The 13833-nt window shown below is 35.4% G+C and overlaps 2 protein-coding genes across 6 annotated transcripts in view; one reads left to right on the top strand and one right to left on the bottom strand.

The window, feature by feature from the left end:
- SESN1 (sestrin 1) overlaps window positions 1-11643 on the top strand; it is a 109600-nt gene extending 97957 nt beyond the window's left edge. For both annotated transcript variants that reach the window (XM_074187303.1, XM_074187304.1), the window contains exons 6-10: window positions 217-364; window positions 2814-2926; window positions 5196-5386; window positions 6556-6700; window positions 7358-11643. In XM_074187303.1, the coding sequence (XP_074043404.1) occupies window positions 217-364; window positions 2814-2926; window positions 5196-5386; window positions 6556-6700; window positions 7358-7444 (684 nt within the window). In that variant the 3' untranslated portion in view covers window positions 7445-11643. The remainder of the gene's footprint in view (window positions 1-216; window positions 365-2813; window positions 2927-5195; window positions 5387-6555; window positions 6701-7357) is intronic.
- The window catches only part of ARMC2 (armadillo repeat containing 2), a 389015-nt gene continuing 377993 nt past the window's right edge, over window positions 2812-13833 (bottom strand). For all 4 annotated transcript variants that reach the window (XM_074187300.1, XM_074187301.1, XM_074187299.1 and 1 more), the window contains one exon: window positions 2812-11968. In XM_074187300.1, the coding sequence (XP_074043401.1) occupies window positions 11811-11968 (158 nt within the window). In that variant the 3' untranslated portion in view covers window positions 2812-11810. The remainder of the gene's footprint in view (window positions 11969-13833) is intronic.

The raw sequence follows: 13833 nt of genomic DNA, 5'->3' as shown, positions 1-13833 counted from the left end.
AAGTTTGGAGGTAAGATGATCTGAATTTACCTAAGGTGTACTCAGGTAGAGAGAGTTATATAGCAAATAAAAATAAGGATCTTAAGCATGATGTTGGAAATAGTTGCTTGGAAATGTTAATTGAAAAAGATGAGAGTGAATAAAGGTTATAAAAAGTGAGAATTACAGGGTAATCTTATGTGGCATGTTTAACATTACTTTATATATTATTTTCAGATAACTGATTCTTTTTGTGAGGTTGAAGCCCTCATGGAGAAAATGAAACAGTTACAGGAATGTCGTGATGAAGAAGAAGCAAGTCAGGAAGAAATGGCTTCACGTTTTGAGATTGAAAAAAGAGAGAGCATGTTTGTTTTTTCTTCAGGTAAATTTAATTTTTATATAGTCAGAATTCTCTGACTTTTCTTTTAAAAATAGATTCGTTTGGGGGTGGCTAGGTGGCGTAGTGGATAAAACACCGGCCTTGGAGTCAGGAGTACCTGGGCTCAAATCCGGTCTCAGACACTTAATAATTACCTAGCTGTGTGGCCTTGGGCAAGCCACTTAACCCCATTGCCTTGAAAAAACCTAAAAAAAAAATTCATTTGGAGAAGTAGCTTATAAACTAGCTAGACAAATGCTGAGAAACATACTATTTTAGAAAGATATCTCTTACAAGCAAAAACCATGTTGTATTCAGTAATTCAAACAAGTAATGTATTAAGCATCTACCATGTAATAGGATACCAAAAAAAAAAATCTTTGCCCTCAGAGAGTTTATATGGCATTGGGGGGAGTAACAAAAATATATAAATAAGTACATTTTAAAAATGAAATTTTTAAATTTTTATTTTCAGTACCAAATACTTTACCCTTCACCCCACCTTCCCCACTCACTGAGAATGCAAGAAATATATTTGCCCATTCAACATATGAAATCAGGCAAAACCTATTTCCACATTAGCCATATGTGGGGGTTGTGGGGAGAGAAGGGGGTAGAAGGTGTGTGTGTGGGGGGGGGGGAAGCTGCTTCAGTCCATACTTTGTTAGCTCTCTGTCTAGAGGAGGGTAGTGTGCTTGGAGTGGAATCCTTTGGAGTAAGTAGATCATTGTGTTGGTCACCAAGTTTTTGGGCGAGCACTTTGTAAAGGACTTCACAGATCTAAGATGATTTGTGGTATTAACAATATAGAGAAGTGGAAAACTAAAGGTGAACCCAGTAAAGCCCTAGCTAGATGATTTGGGCCCACAAATAAGTGAGAGGATTTCCAAGTTCATGCTAGATCTGGCATTCTCCAGATCTCACCATGCTACTTATTCCTCTACTCAGAAACTTTGTGTCTCTTTTATTTAGGATAATATAGAAAATCCTCAACTTAGTATTTAAAATTCTTCATAATATGGCTGAAAGCTAATTTTCTAGTCTTAATTCTATAATTTTCTTTTTACTTACTCTCCAAAATTGCCATTTCTCTCTCTCCACACCTTTGCCCTCTTAGAATCTCTGGTTTCTTTCAGAGTTTACTTCTGTAGTCCTGTATAGGACTTTCTGTTTCCTCCAAGGTAGTGCTCTCCTGCCAGAAATTCTTTTGTATTGTTTTATATAGATTATTTTCTTTTATGTTGTATCTCTAGCCTTCCTATTCCTTTTCTGCCACCCACCCCCTTTCCCATCTCAAGAACGTTTTTATTTACATCACCTGCTTTTCCATGTACTCCTTCCTCTTCCTTTCCTAAAGGAAAGTCATTCCTTATAACAAAGAATCACAAGGGGGGAAAAATTCAGCAAAATTAACCATTGTATTAAAGCAGGCCTAAAAAAATCAGGCCTCCACCCAGTACTTCCTCATCTCAACAAAATAAGGAGGACGTTTTCATATCTCCTCTTAGGAGGCATGCTGGCTCATCATTTTATAACATTGCACTTCAGTTGTGATTTAATTTTTTTTTCTTTGTATTCCCTTATGTCAAGTACCTTGAACATAGTAGGCACTGTAATTATTTGTTGAAAAGAATTGTGAATCCATGAAAAAAATTTATAGTAAATCCTTTCATAACTGTTACTTTTACTCTATCATTCAAACTATAAACCATAAACCAGTTATATGGGAGAAATGTTTTACAAAATACCTTTTAAAGTATCTTTTGATAATAGGAAAACAAAAAAAAAGTATGAACTTCTTTAAACAACTACAAAGCAAAATAATGTGGAGGTTTTTCTTTAAATGACATTTTTTCTTAAAAAAGAATTGTGATTTTTTTGTTTTCCCTCATGGCTTAAAATTAAGGATTTCTTTTTATAAGGTTTTACAAGCTAATGCTTGATGATTCTCCCTGTAAAAAAACTGAAGTTGGTAGAGCAGGAAGTAGTGATGGTGACTCATAACAATTCTTAGGGCCACTAGATTATTTTGTCTGTGTGGCTATACATTTTCACTTGCAAAAATTAATTCTCGGATTATACCACAAATTATGAAATTATAAAGAAATATCTTATTGCATGGTATTACAGATATTTAATCCATGTTTTTATCTTCAGGTATTAGCCACAAGTGTTTCCGAACCTTTGTACCCTCAAGTGTGAAAATCATACTTCCAAAATATTTTGCCTTTTTTGATATTTTTAATGGAAAAGAGAAAAGGTTTAGAAAAATATGTGCATGAGAAAATCTATGAAAATACTTGCTACCTTGAGTGGATTTTTCACTCACTAGTAAACCTACTTTTTCAGATTACCATTAGAATTTTGAGTTACATGAAGAAAAGGAAGTCCATATGGATAATAGAATTATATCAAGGACCCTTTAAAAAAAAATCCATTTTCATTATTGTAGATGACGAAGAAGTTGCACCAGCAAGAGATGTATCACGACACTTTGAGGACACTAGTTATGGTTATAAAGATTTCTCTAGACATGGAATGCATGTGCCAACATTTCGAGTTCAGGTAAAATTGAAGTTTATGTTGTATATATTATGTCTAAAAAAAGCCAAATTGTAGCTTTAGAGGAGAAAAATAGAATCGGGTTTTAAGAACTAGTAACAACTAGTAAAGGGAAAGTAATTTTATAGTTCCCAAATAAGACATAGATCTTAATCTAAAAGTTTGCAAGATTCTTGTTTGGAGCTCAGAATATATTTTCCATTCAAGTCTTTGTTTTCATAACTTCCTAAATGAAAATTGACATTCAACTCAGAGATTTCAGAATCTGGTTACACTTTATTAAAGCATTGTATTTTTGTAAAAAGTTGGAGTTGCAACTTGGGATGTCAGGACCCTCTTCTCTTGCAATACTAGCAATGGGAAGGGGGGCTCATCCTCACCTCAGAAGCAGTGAGTGTTTTTCCAAGACTTCATAGGCATCAGAGAGGGAAGGAGAGAGCTGATCCTAGGAGTCTTTGGCATCAATGGAGGACACAAGGAATTTGAATAATTGGGCTGGGGGTGAGGGGCTGTGACTGACTAGATAAAGGCACTATTTTTAGCATTCCTTTTTTTAAATGGTGCTCTGCTAAATTATTTGATGGAAATGCACATTTTAAATGTTACCTGAATGCCATTTAAGATTGAAGTACTCCCTGAATTTAATTGTAAGCAGTGCCATTCTCTTCATTGGTTTCAGATTTAACTTTGCTTAAGAGTAAAAAGGTGAAAATAATGATGCAGTCTTTATAAAAATACTGCTTTCATATATAATAAAACTTGAATTAACTCTGCAAATTTAGTTTGGTCACAAATACAAAATAAGTATAAAACAGTTTCCCACCCTCTTGGGGAGCAAAGAGACTGGTTGGTGGGAGAGGAGTAAGGCCAAAAATTTGGAAACAGGATAAGTCATCTTTGTGACAAAAAGATTAAATAAACCATTGTGGCCAAGACCCCCCAAGTTGTGTGGTAGTTATACAGGTGAGGGAGATGGGAAGGATTTAGGTAGCCACAAAAAAAGAATAAGCAAAATGAGAACATGCCTGAAGAAGAAAATTACTTAGGGGAGGAAGTCATGCAGAAGAAAAATGGAACTCTGTGGAGAATAGGTTTTTTAATTGAAGCACAAAGTTCCTGTTGAGTAGCTGTGAGGGAAATTCAAGTAGTGCCACATTAAGCAGAGCTTTGAGTGGTTAAGTACAGGACTTTAGATCTGATACAGCAAAGAGATGGGAATAGATTCTTATACATGATAAAAGGGCTATTTGGGGAGAATGAAACTGTTTCCTGATACCTCATTTTGATTTAGAAGTGAGCCATCAGAATACAAGCTTTAGCAGGTACTCTCAAGCTGAAAATATAATATAATCTGGTATAGTCCTGACAAGGGCAGGTAGGTGGTACAGTAGATAGAGTGCACTCTAAAATCTGAATTTAAATCTAGCCTCAGACACTAGCTGTGTGACCCTGAGCAAGACACTTCTGTTTGCCTCAGTTTCCCCATCTGCAAAATTAACTAGAGTAGATATGGGAAACCAGTTCAATGTCTTTGCCAAGAAAATCCCAAATGGCACACAAAGAGTAAACATGACTGAAAAACAGTAACATTCCTGACAGTAACAAATGTGCTCTCTGAAAACCAACATACTTAAGGAGAGAAGTATTGACCAATAAAAGATGAATTCTTTGACCTTGGCAAGCCATGACTCTAACATCAGTTTGATAAGGATATTGAAAGGGGCAGGGGAGATTAGATGCAGAAACACCAGTTATTAGATGTTTATTGAGAAATTTTAGTGTAAATATAATGAGTGCCAAGATTTGAGTGGGAAGAAAGAAAGATGAAGAATGAGTGACTCTGAGACATTATATGAAGATTTGAGTCATCTCTTTCTGTCCCCTATATTTGATTGACTCAAAAGATCTCTGGTCTATAGGAGAGTGGAACTCTGAAAGGAAATTAGGAATGATAGCTGCTTTTAATATATATATCATGATTATCAGTTCAGTCTGTAACCTGTTGATTTTTTAGGCTGTGATACATACAATATAGAATTCTAAAGGGAAAGGGGTCAATGGACATTTTGGAAGCTGTGTACTGCCTCTCAAGTAAAAAGTCAGAGAGATGAGTATTACCATAAAGACAATTAGGTTCTATCAAAAAATGGTTTTATTAATAATAATCTGTTTTGATTTTAACTGGTAATATGAATCTAGAATGGTACTCTTTTAATGTTCTTGTCCAAATTTCCATCTTTCACATGCATGATATATTTTCTGCTACATACAGGACTATTGCTGGGAAGACCATGGTTACTCTCTGGTTAATCGTCTTTATCCAGATGTGGGACAGCTGATTGATGAAAAATTTCACATTGCTTACAATCTGACATATAATACAATGGCAATGCATAAAGATGTAGATACATCAATGCTTAGGCGTGCAATTTGGAACTATATTCATTGCATGTTTGGAATAAGGTTAGTCTCTTAAAATGCTCTTCATTTTTAAAAAGATATGTTACCTCATGGACCATCCTTCCTTTCACAGCTTTTTCCCCCTCCACCACTATTTTTAGCTATTTAATATACATTCCTTTTTTTTAAGATTTTTTTTTTGAAGTGACTTGCCCAAAGTTACACAGCTAAGTAATTATTAAGTATCTGAGGTCAAGTTTTAAGCTCAGGTCCTCCTGACTCCAGGGCTGGTGCTGTATCCATTGTACCACCTTGCTGCCTCAGTTACATACATTCTTAAGCATCTCTGACCTACATTTTTGCCTCTTAAAATTTCCTCTAGAATTTTATTTGAAGTTACATGCATTTCATATTTAAACTGCTACTCCATAGAATACTTTCTAGAGATTAACATCTCAGTCTTAAATGAAGTAATTATGCCTTTATATAGTATAAAGTGCATGTCATCACTTTTCATATTTGCCCTTCTGAGCTATTATATAGCATATAGTCACTGTCCCAACCCCTTAAGTTAGAATTAAGCCATCTATCAGAATTAATTTTTTTTAACTACATGCCATTATGCTATTAAAGTCCTGCTGTAGTCATCATCAGTGTCCATAATCTGAGAACTCCAGGAAGAACAAGGCAGGAACAAGGTTCTTGTCAGGCAAAATTTCCAAAGAGGTTAAGTTTTTCTTTTTGCTGCCTTTTAGTACTAATTCTCCTTCCTGGTACTCCCTCTTCTCTAGCCCCAGGACATCAGTCCCAGTGCTGTCTCCTGGCTGTAATAGGAAATTTTAGAGAATATAGCCCCTTCGCCCAAGCCTGCCTTTAAACCCATTGTGTCCATCCAGTGTTCAAAAATTGTTTTTCCTCTCTGCTGCTCATATAAAAATGTGGCAAGAAAGTCTTTTTTTTTTTTTTAAAGCACTTTAGGGGCAGCTAGGTGGTGCACTGAATACAGCACTGATCCTGGAGTCAGGAGGACATGAGTTCAAATTTGAATTCATTCACTCATTAGCTGTGTGACCTTGAGCAAGTCACTTAAGCCTCACTGCCTTGCAAAAAAAAATGAAAACAAATGCCAAATAAAAAAGCACTTCAGCACAGGGCAGGCCTAGCACATAGATAACTTAATATTGAATAAAAGATACAATGTCTTTCTCCACTTTTTTTCCCATTTGAAATAGATATGATGACTATGACTATGGGGAAATTAATCAGCTTTTGGATCGTAGCTTTAAAGTTTATATAAAAACTGTAGTCTGCACTCCTGAAAAGGCCACAAAAAGAATGTATGATAGCTTCTGGAGGCAATTCAAGCACTCTGAGAAGGTAATTGTTTATTTTTTCTTGTTCTGCTGACAGATTCTAAATTATTTTCACTTGCATATTTATCTCAGAACTCTTTAGTACTCATCACCCTTCTATCTAATCAAAAAAAAAAAGGTGTCAGGGGAACTAGTAAAGGCTGTCCTCAAGAGGCAGCACATCAGGGTTCAAGAATGATGGGGGGGTTGCTGCTCAGGGAATGATGATCACAGCACTTGAGACAGAAGAATGAGGAGGAGGGGTTAGCTAGTAGCACCAGTGTGATTTTTACATTGCAAAAGCTTAGGAGGCAAGAGGAGTTAGAGTAAGTATAAAATAGGACCATAAATGGGGTGGGACTGGGGAGATCCTGCCCCTCTTGATATTGTCTTGATTGGAAACTACAGAATGCTGGTTTACATTGAATGCTGGTATTTTGATAAAGCAATGTATATAGCTGTATCCAAAGTTGTTAAAATAGTTTATTAAACATGAAATGAAGTTGAGAAAATCTTTACAAACCATTATTAGTCATAGCTTTTTAAAATTTGTTTTCTAGGAGAATACTACTATATTCTATTTAGTTTTCCAGATTTACTAAAGTTAAGCATCATTGTGTTCACACTTAAAGATATTCTGAGATGTAAGATGTTAATTGGCATCTCTCTCTCTCATATTCAGGTTCATGTTAATTTGCTTCTTATAGAAGCCCGAATGCAAGCTGAACTACTTTATGCTCTGAGAGCCATTACCCGCTATATGACCTGATGTCTGTCTTCAGTTCAAGAAGTTGATGGAATGAACAGAAATGGTGTCTATGAGGGGGGAGGAATGGAGCCCCAGGACCAATGGTAGATCCAGCATTCACACCTCCATTGTGCCATGATTCCTTTAGTTTCTGCTCTTTTATTGTGGGAAAACCATTGTGGGCACCTAGTGGGGAGTGTTTGGCTCCTTCAAGTTTAGCGCTGTGAAGAAGGGCTGCAGATCACTGGCTTCTGCTTTATTACAGTTTAAGAAGCTGGGTAACTCCAATCCCATTTGCTTTTCTGATAAAATAACCAACCAGAGTTGGAGCATGCAACAATGGGACTTGGACAGTGACTAAAGCTTAATGATGCATAAGGAATTGTAGATTTTGGTGCTGCTCTTCCTGCCAGTGGAAAGAATTGGACTGGCTGCCCCAGTTAAGCTATTAGAAATACAGTGAACACTGCTACTATCTGAGCCTCCATCCTTTGTGTGGTTTAAAACAAAATTTGCATATGTGTTAATCTTGAATTAAAAACTAGACAAGCCTCACATCTCAACAATGACTGACTGTTTTGAAAGTTAACAGTTAATTTACTTCACTGTAGTTTGCTTTTGAAAATACTATATAGGACAAGTTTTATTTTAAACAATTAGTTATACTGAATCCAGTTGTGACGGTCTCAGAAGATTCAGTCCTTCATAAATGCCTAGCCCACAAGCACTGTTGGTAGCCACACTTTGGGCAATGGGCTGGAGCTGTGTTTCTAGCACCTTGACTGGGAGCCATTTTAGGAATGTTATACCTATGGCCCCCATGATGAGAAGTGGTGCATCTGCTTAGATAATAAAGTCGTAAAACATGGTGTAGTGGGCTAATAACGAATTTCATTTACAAAAATAAAGCTAACTTTGAAATGCAAACTGGTTTGGAAAATGTATTGAGAACTCTGTTATTATTGAAGCGTGAACTGCTTTTAAGTCTGTTGTCAGTATTACTGGTCTTTTTAAATAAAGGATAATTTTTTCTTCATTTTTATTTCACTTTATTCATTCATTCAACAGAAATGTATTAAACGCCCACTGCAGAGCACTTTGCTAGGGAAAGATACAAAGTTAAGACACAGTCCCTGCTCTCTTGGAGCTAACAGTCTAATAATAGCAGGGAAAAAGGCACAAACATAGAACTTAGAATAATATTACTGAAAAAGCACTCTATAAGTCTAAAGAGAATGTAGACTTTAAGGGCAGGAATGCAGGTGATGAGAAGAAATGGAAGACTAGGGAATTAGAGCCCATCAAGCTGGTGCCATATTGAAGACCTTGAATGCCAGGCAAAGGATTTTGAGAACTATCTGGTAGACCTTTTATTTTTCACATTTCATTTCCTTAAAACCATTGTTTTTGAGTCTTTTAAAATATTCATATGGTAAACAAGATTACTGTTTCGGTGGTACTGTGCACACCCCTGCTAAACAGCCAGTTTTAGGTGAATTTTTTTTGACAGGAGTAAACCAGGCCAGAAAAAAAAAAAAAGCTGCAGTCATTCTAGTGAAATCAGAAATCTGTGTACCCCTATGATGATGTCAGGATTTTCTTTGGGAATTATTCTTGGGTTGTCTGAAATGAATCTTCACTTGCAATGTATTTTTAAAAGCTAAATATAAAACTGTTAGGAACAAAAATAAAGCCAACATCAATTAGATCGGTGTAACAGAATTGAAGTTCAGTTATCTTGTAGCTCTTCATCAAGAAACACTATTTCATGTTCAGAGAGGGCTCATATAGAGGAGCAAAGTATAGTCTGAGGCAGATGTCCATGCCCTCAATGGAGTTTATAAACCCTAGCGATGAGATGTCCGAAGTAAATAGATTAAATTAGGAAACAAAATGTAGGAAAAAAATAGGTATGCTATTAGAGAATTAAGATTTAAGTGTAGAGGCTCATCCTTTTACATTTTAACAGAAAGGAAGATCCCTTGTTTCCAGTAAATGTGTCCTGCCCATTTAACCTTCCTTAAATTGGCTGCTTGGCAATTCCAAGTAAAATATCTGTGGTGGGGACAAACCAGCTCATTTGTTTCACCAGTTTCTGTATCCCCTGCCTCATATGTCCCTTACATCCCCCAAAATTACTAGTGAACAGTCAGGACATTTTGGGGACTTAGTTTATCTAACAAAAGAATACAAGGTTGAATAATGGGAGGATCAACTGTTCTTTTTTCCACTTCACTTTAAGCAAATTATTTAAAATGTATTGATTTGATACCTAAATCTATCTCACCTTTAATTTCAAACATATTCATTACCTGAATGAACAGGGTGTACACTATGAAATTAAAAAAACAACTTTCACAAGTGCTTCCTGTTACATATAGTCTTCCCCAAACTAAACACAGGATTTCTAATGTTACTATTATCTAAAACTGGAAAGGAGAAACAACATTCAACCTTACTGAATATGCTGTACACAAAAAAGTTTTTCTTCTGAGGTAATCTTTGGAAAGACCATTTCTGAGGTTTTTCAGGAAAAGAGATGAAAAATTTTAATTTTCCACTTGTCATTAGGTCCAAGCTAGGTGAGTAACAAAAGTTAAACTTTTTATTGTAATGGACAATTTACAGCCCTTGTTTTACCTGAGTTTATTTTTAAATTACAAGGGAATTTAATTCTCAGAAATAACAGGTAGATAACTGAAAATAATCTAGCTGGTAAATAGAAATGCTTTCCTGTGTTACATGGTTCTTGTCAAAATTTGCCTACACGTGGCTCAAAGGAAAAGGGTTGAAGTAGTGCAAAAAATAATTTCATACAGCCTTTTTTTCCCCTTTACACTATTTCTCAAGCCTAGTCCAATACTCAGGAATTTAATGGGTTTTCCCTTGAGATTTATGAATCTAGGAAGATATTCTTAGCAGTGAAATAATGATTATATAAGAATATAAAATCTTACATTGGAAATTATATGCCATTTATTAGTTCTCTCCTTTGTTAATGGAGACTTGTGAAAACTTTTTTGCCTTTAAAATGTTTTAGAAGGAACAAACTTTGGTTCCTCAAACTTTGTAGAGTACAGTAAGGTTCAAAATCTGCTATGTTCCACTTAGTAGAACATCAATCACAGAACTGGAGGGATCTTAAAATTAATTTAGTCTAATCTCCCAATACACACACACACACACACACACACACACACACACACACACACACATTCCCTTTACTACAAAATAGATGATAAAATGATTCAGAGAATAACATGACTTGTTCTAAGTCACCCAGATTTCCTGAGATTAGGCACAGAGGAATTATTCTTCCATTAACTTAAGTTCCAGTATCCTAAGATCAATGCACTTACAAAATTCTTCATAGTCCCTCTCCCACATGCCACAAAAACTCATTTAGTCCTTGGGATTCAGGTCTGATATCTTACCCTACCTATCTAGAGGAACCTTAGAGCTTGGATTCCTTCTAATAGGCCTCATGCTCCAATATAGTCTGGGGAAGTATGTCCCCATACAAACCTGAGTTTGTTAAACAGGTCATTGCTTTGGTGATTTGTAAGGAATAGGCAGAAATATAGATGGAATAACTAATGAAAAAAAGTTTGATAAAATGACTTCCTCTTTCTAGGACTTTTTTTTTTACTGCCTTAGTATTTACTGTATTGCTAGGAAAAAATATTTAAGTCTCAATTTTTTTCTGTTTTTAGCATTTAGCAAAAGAGGAAAAACCTACTCCATACAAAGCAGCCTGTGAATAAACAGTAACCAAAAGAAAAGGCAGTTAGTTGGCTTTGTTCACCTAGCCCCTTTATGGATAATCAGTGATCTGGACTGAGTAATAGCAAAACCAAAGCATTTATATAGATCTTTCTTTACCCCTAACATGATCCTGCCCCTTCCCCCAAAAACCACTGTATGGATTCATAGCAGATAAGGTGTGAATTAGCTAACTTGTTCATTTTAAAATATTGCCATTTTAATACTACATTTCAGTAAAGGGTTTAGTCTACACTGAACATCTCATTTAGTAATGAACTGTCAAGAATTTAGATTCCAGAATGTGTGCTGGAGAAGAATTTTGAGGGACTGGAACTATTAAATCTTTAACAGAAGAAAGTCATTTCATTAGAAAAATATTTTAAATTAGAACTTTTAAAGTAAAAAGTTTATGACAATTTTCATTCATTTTTTTATAAAATATCGATTAAAATGGAACTGCTCATTGCATTTATGTCTACTCTCTAAAAAAAATCAGTACCTGATGATAAATGAATTGTTCAATACTAATAATTAAAAAGTGTTTGAATTTATTACTTTTTATGAAAAGATCCGACTTGAATTCATCTTTATATTGTTAATCACCTACCAGACTTTTACCATATTAAAAAGAAGAAATAGGTAGAGGTTCAAGGAAGGTGTGATGGCTCTGAATACGTTTAAGAAGTTGTTGTGCCACAGGTTTGAATTCTGTTTCCCAATAAAGTTTGTGAAAATCTCTTAAGTCTCTGTCAAAATTATAATCCAACGCTAGTTCTTCATCTATAAATAGAAAAAAAAAAGTAGCAGCCATGACAAGTTAATGTCAAAGTATTATTTGCTTTGGGAATCTAAAATAATCATATATTGCTATTGTCCAGGTTTTCTTGTTTGGAGTTTAAAATTGATGATCCTTTTCTCCTACCTGCTTCTGGCTCTTACCTGTTAAGGATCCATTCAAAAACTCCAGGCAAAAAGGGAGACTTGGGAGGGCATCAATGCATATCACTCACTCACCAAATCAAATAATAAGACGTTGATATATTTGTAGAGGCTAAGATTTATAAAGCACTTCAGATACATGGTCTCATTCGATACTCACAACTCAACTAATTGGGAATTTACTCCATGCATCATTAGAAAAGGAAATGGCAAGCTTATCTTTGTCAAGAAAACCCAAAGTAGAGTGACAAAGAGTTGGACAGGACTGAAAGATGACAACAACCACTAATGTGCATCATGCTGGGCTGCTACATACATTATTCTCTTGAACTTCATAAATAAGCAAGACTTGGTGAGTTCCACTTTGCTGCTTAAAGCTACTCAATAAGAGAATCCCTAAGGAGAAACAACTCAAATTTGAAGGAATTCTCTGAATCCAAACCTTTACTGAATTGTATCTAATAAGGTTTCAACACAAAAGACAGAATGCCTCTACTATGAACCACTGAAATTCTGGGATAGGAATGCAAAATTTGAAACATTTCTCTGCCCACTTGCCAGATTGGCATTTCCACCTAAAGCTTGTCTTCATTTTAAGACTTGAGAAAAATTCTTAAAATTTTTTTTTAATTTTCATTTCTTGGGGGAGTGACTTGAAATCAAAACAATAAAATGCTACTAATGTAGGTGAAGTGGTTCAGTGGATAACAACACTCTGGGTCTGGAATCAGGAAGACCAGAGTTCAAATTCCATCTCTGTGACCCTGGACAAATCACCTACTTCTGTTTGCCTCAGTTTCTTCATCTATAAAATGAACTGGAGAAGAGAAATGGCAAACCACGATTGCCATACTGTCTATAGACAGTATGGTCCATAGGGCCAGAGTCAAACACAATCAACTGAAAAATAAAATAGATATTAGTCTGAATGAAATTCCTTTTGTCCTCCCTTCTGCTCATCTAAATCTCACCTCTCCTTTGGGACCCTTCTTTTGACCAACACAAATCTCTTTCTCCTTTGAATTTCTAGACCTTAAATGTTCTCTAATTGTCACCTGTATCTGCTTCTTCTTTCCTAAGGAGATGAGTGGCTATTTGTCTTCCCTAATCATATCATAGAGAGCCATAACTTTAATAGTTTGTCTTCTACAGTGTATGTGTAAATGGGTTTTTAGGATTTTTTTAAATCAGCTCATTAGACACAATTTACCTCAAAAACAACAATGCTGGGGGCAGCTAGGTGGTGTAGTGATAAAGTACTGGCCCTGGAGTCAGGAGTACCTGGGTTCAAATTTGGTCTCAGACACTTAATAATTACCTAGCTGTGTGGCCTTGGGCAAGCCACTTAACCCCATTTGCCTTGCAAAAAAAAAAAAAAAAGATAATTACAATTTTAAACACAGACATACTGTGATATAGACTGCTAGCATTAATTACTCTGTGATCCTGTGGACCTACTGTCCATTGGGTTTTCTTAGCAAAGCTACTAAAATGGATTGCCATTTCCTTCTCCAGTGAAAAAAGTTAAGTTTGTTGACTTACTCAGATGGCTCATTCTGACTTTATTAGAAGATGAACTTTGTAACCAACATTATTAAAAAATCCCTATAAATGACTACAGATCAGCATTCACTTCAGAATCAGCTCTCTTAAGTGTAATCATATCTTCAATGGGTTAGAGTAAAGAGCAAAACAAATACCAAATC

Source organism: Macrotis lagotis, chromosome 5 (genome assembly GCF_037893015.1).
Source record: "Macrotis lagotis isolate mMagLag1 chromosome 5, bilby.v1.9.chrom.fasta, whole genome shotgun sequence".
NCBI classification, from domain to species: Eukaryota; Metazoa; Chordata; class Mammalia; order Peramelemorphia; family Peramelidae; genus Macrotis; species Macrotis lagotis.
Note: the sequence above shows the minus strand (reverse complement) of the source record. Positions and strands in the feature narration are given on the sequence as shown.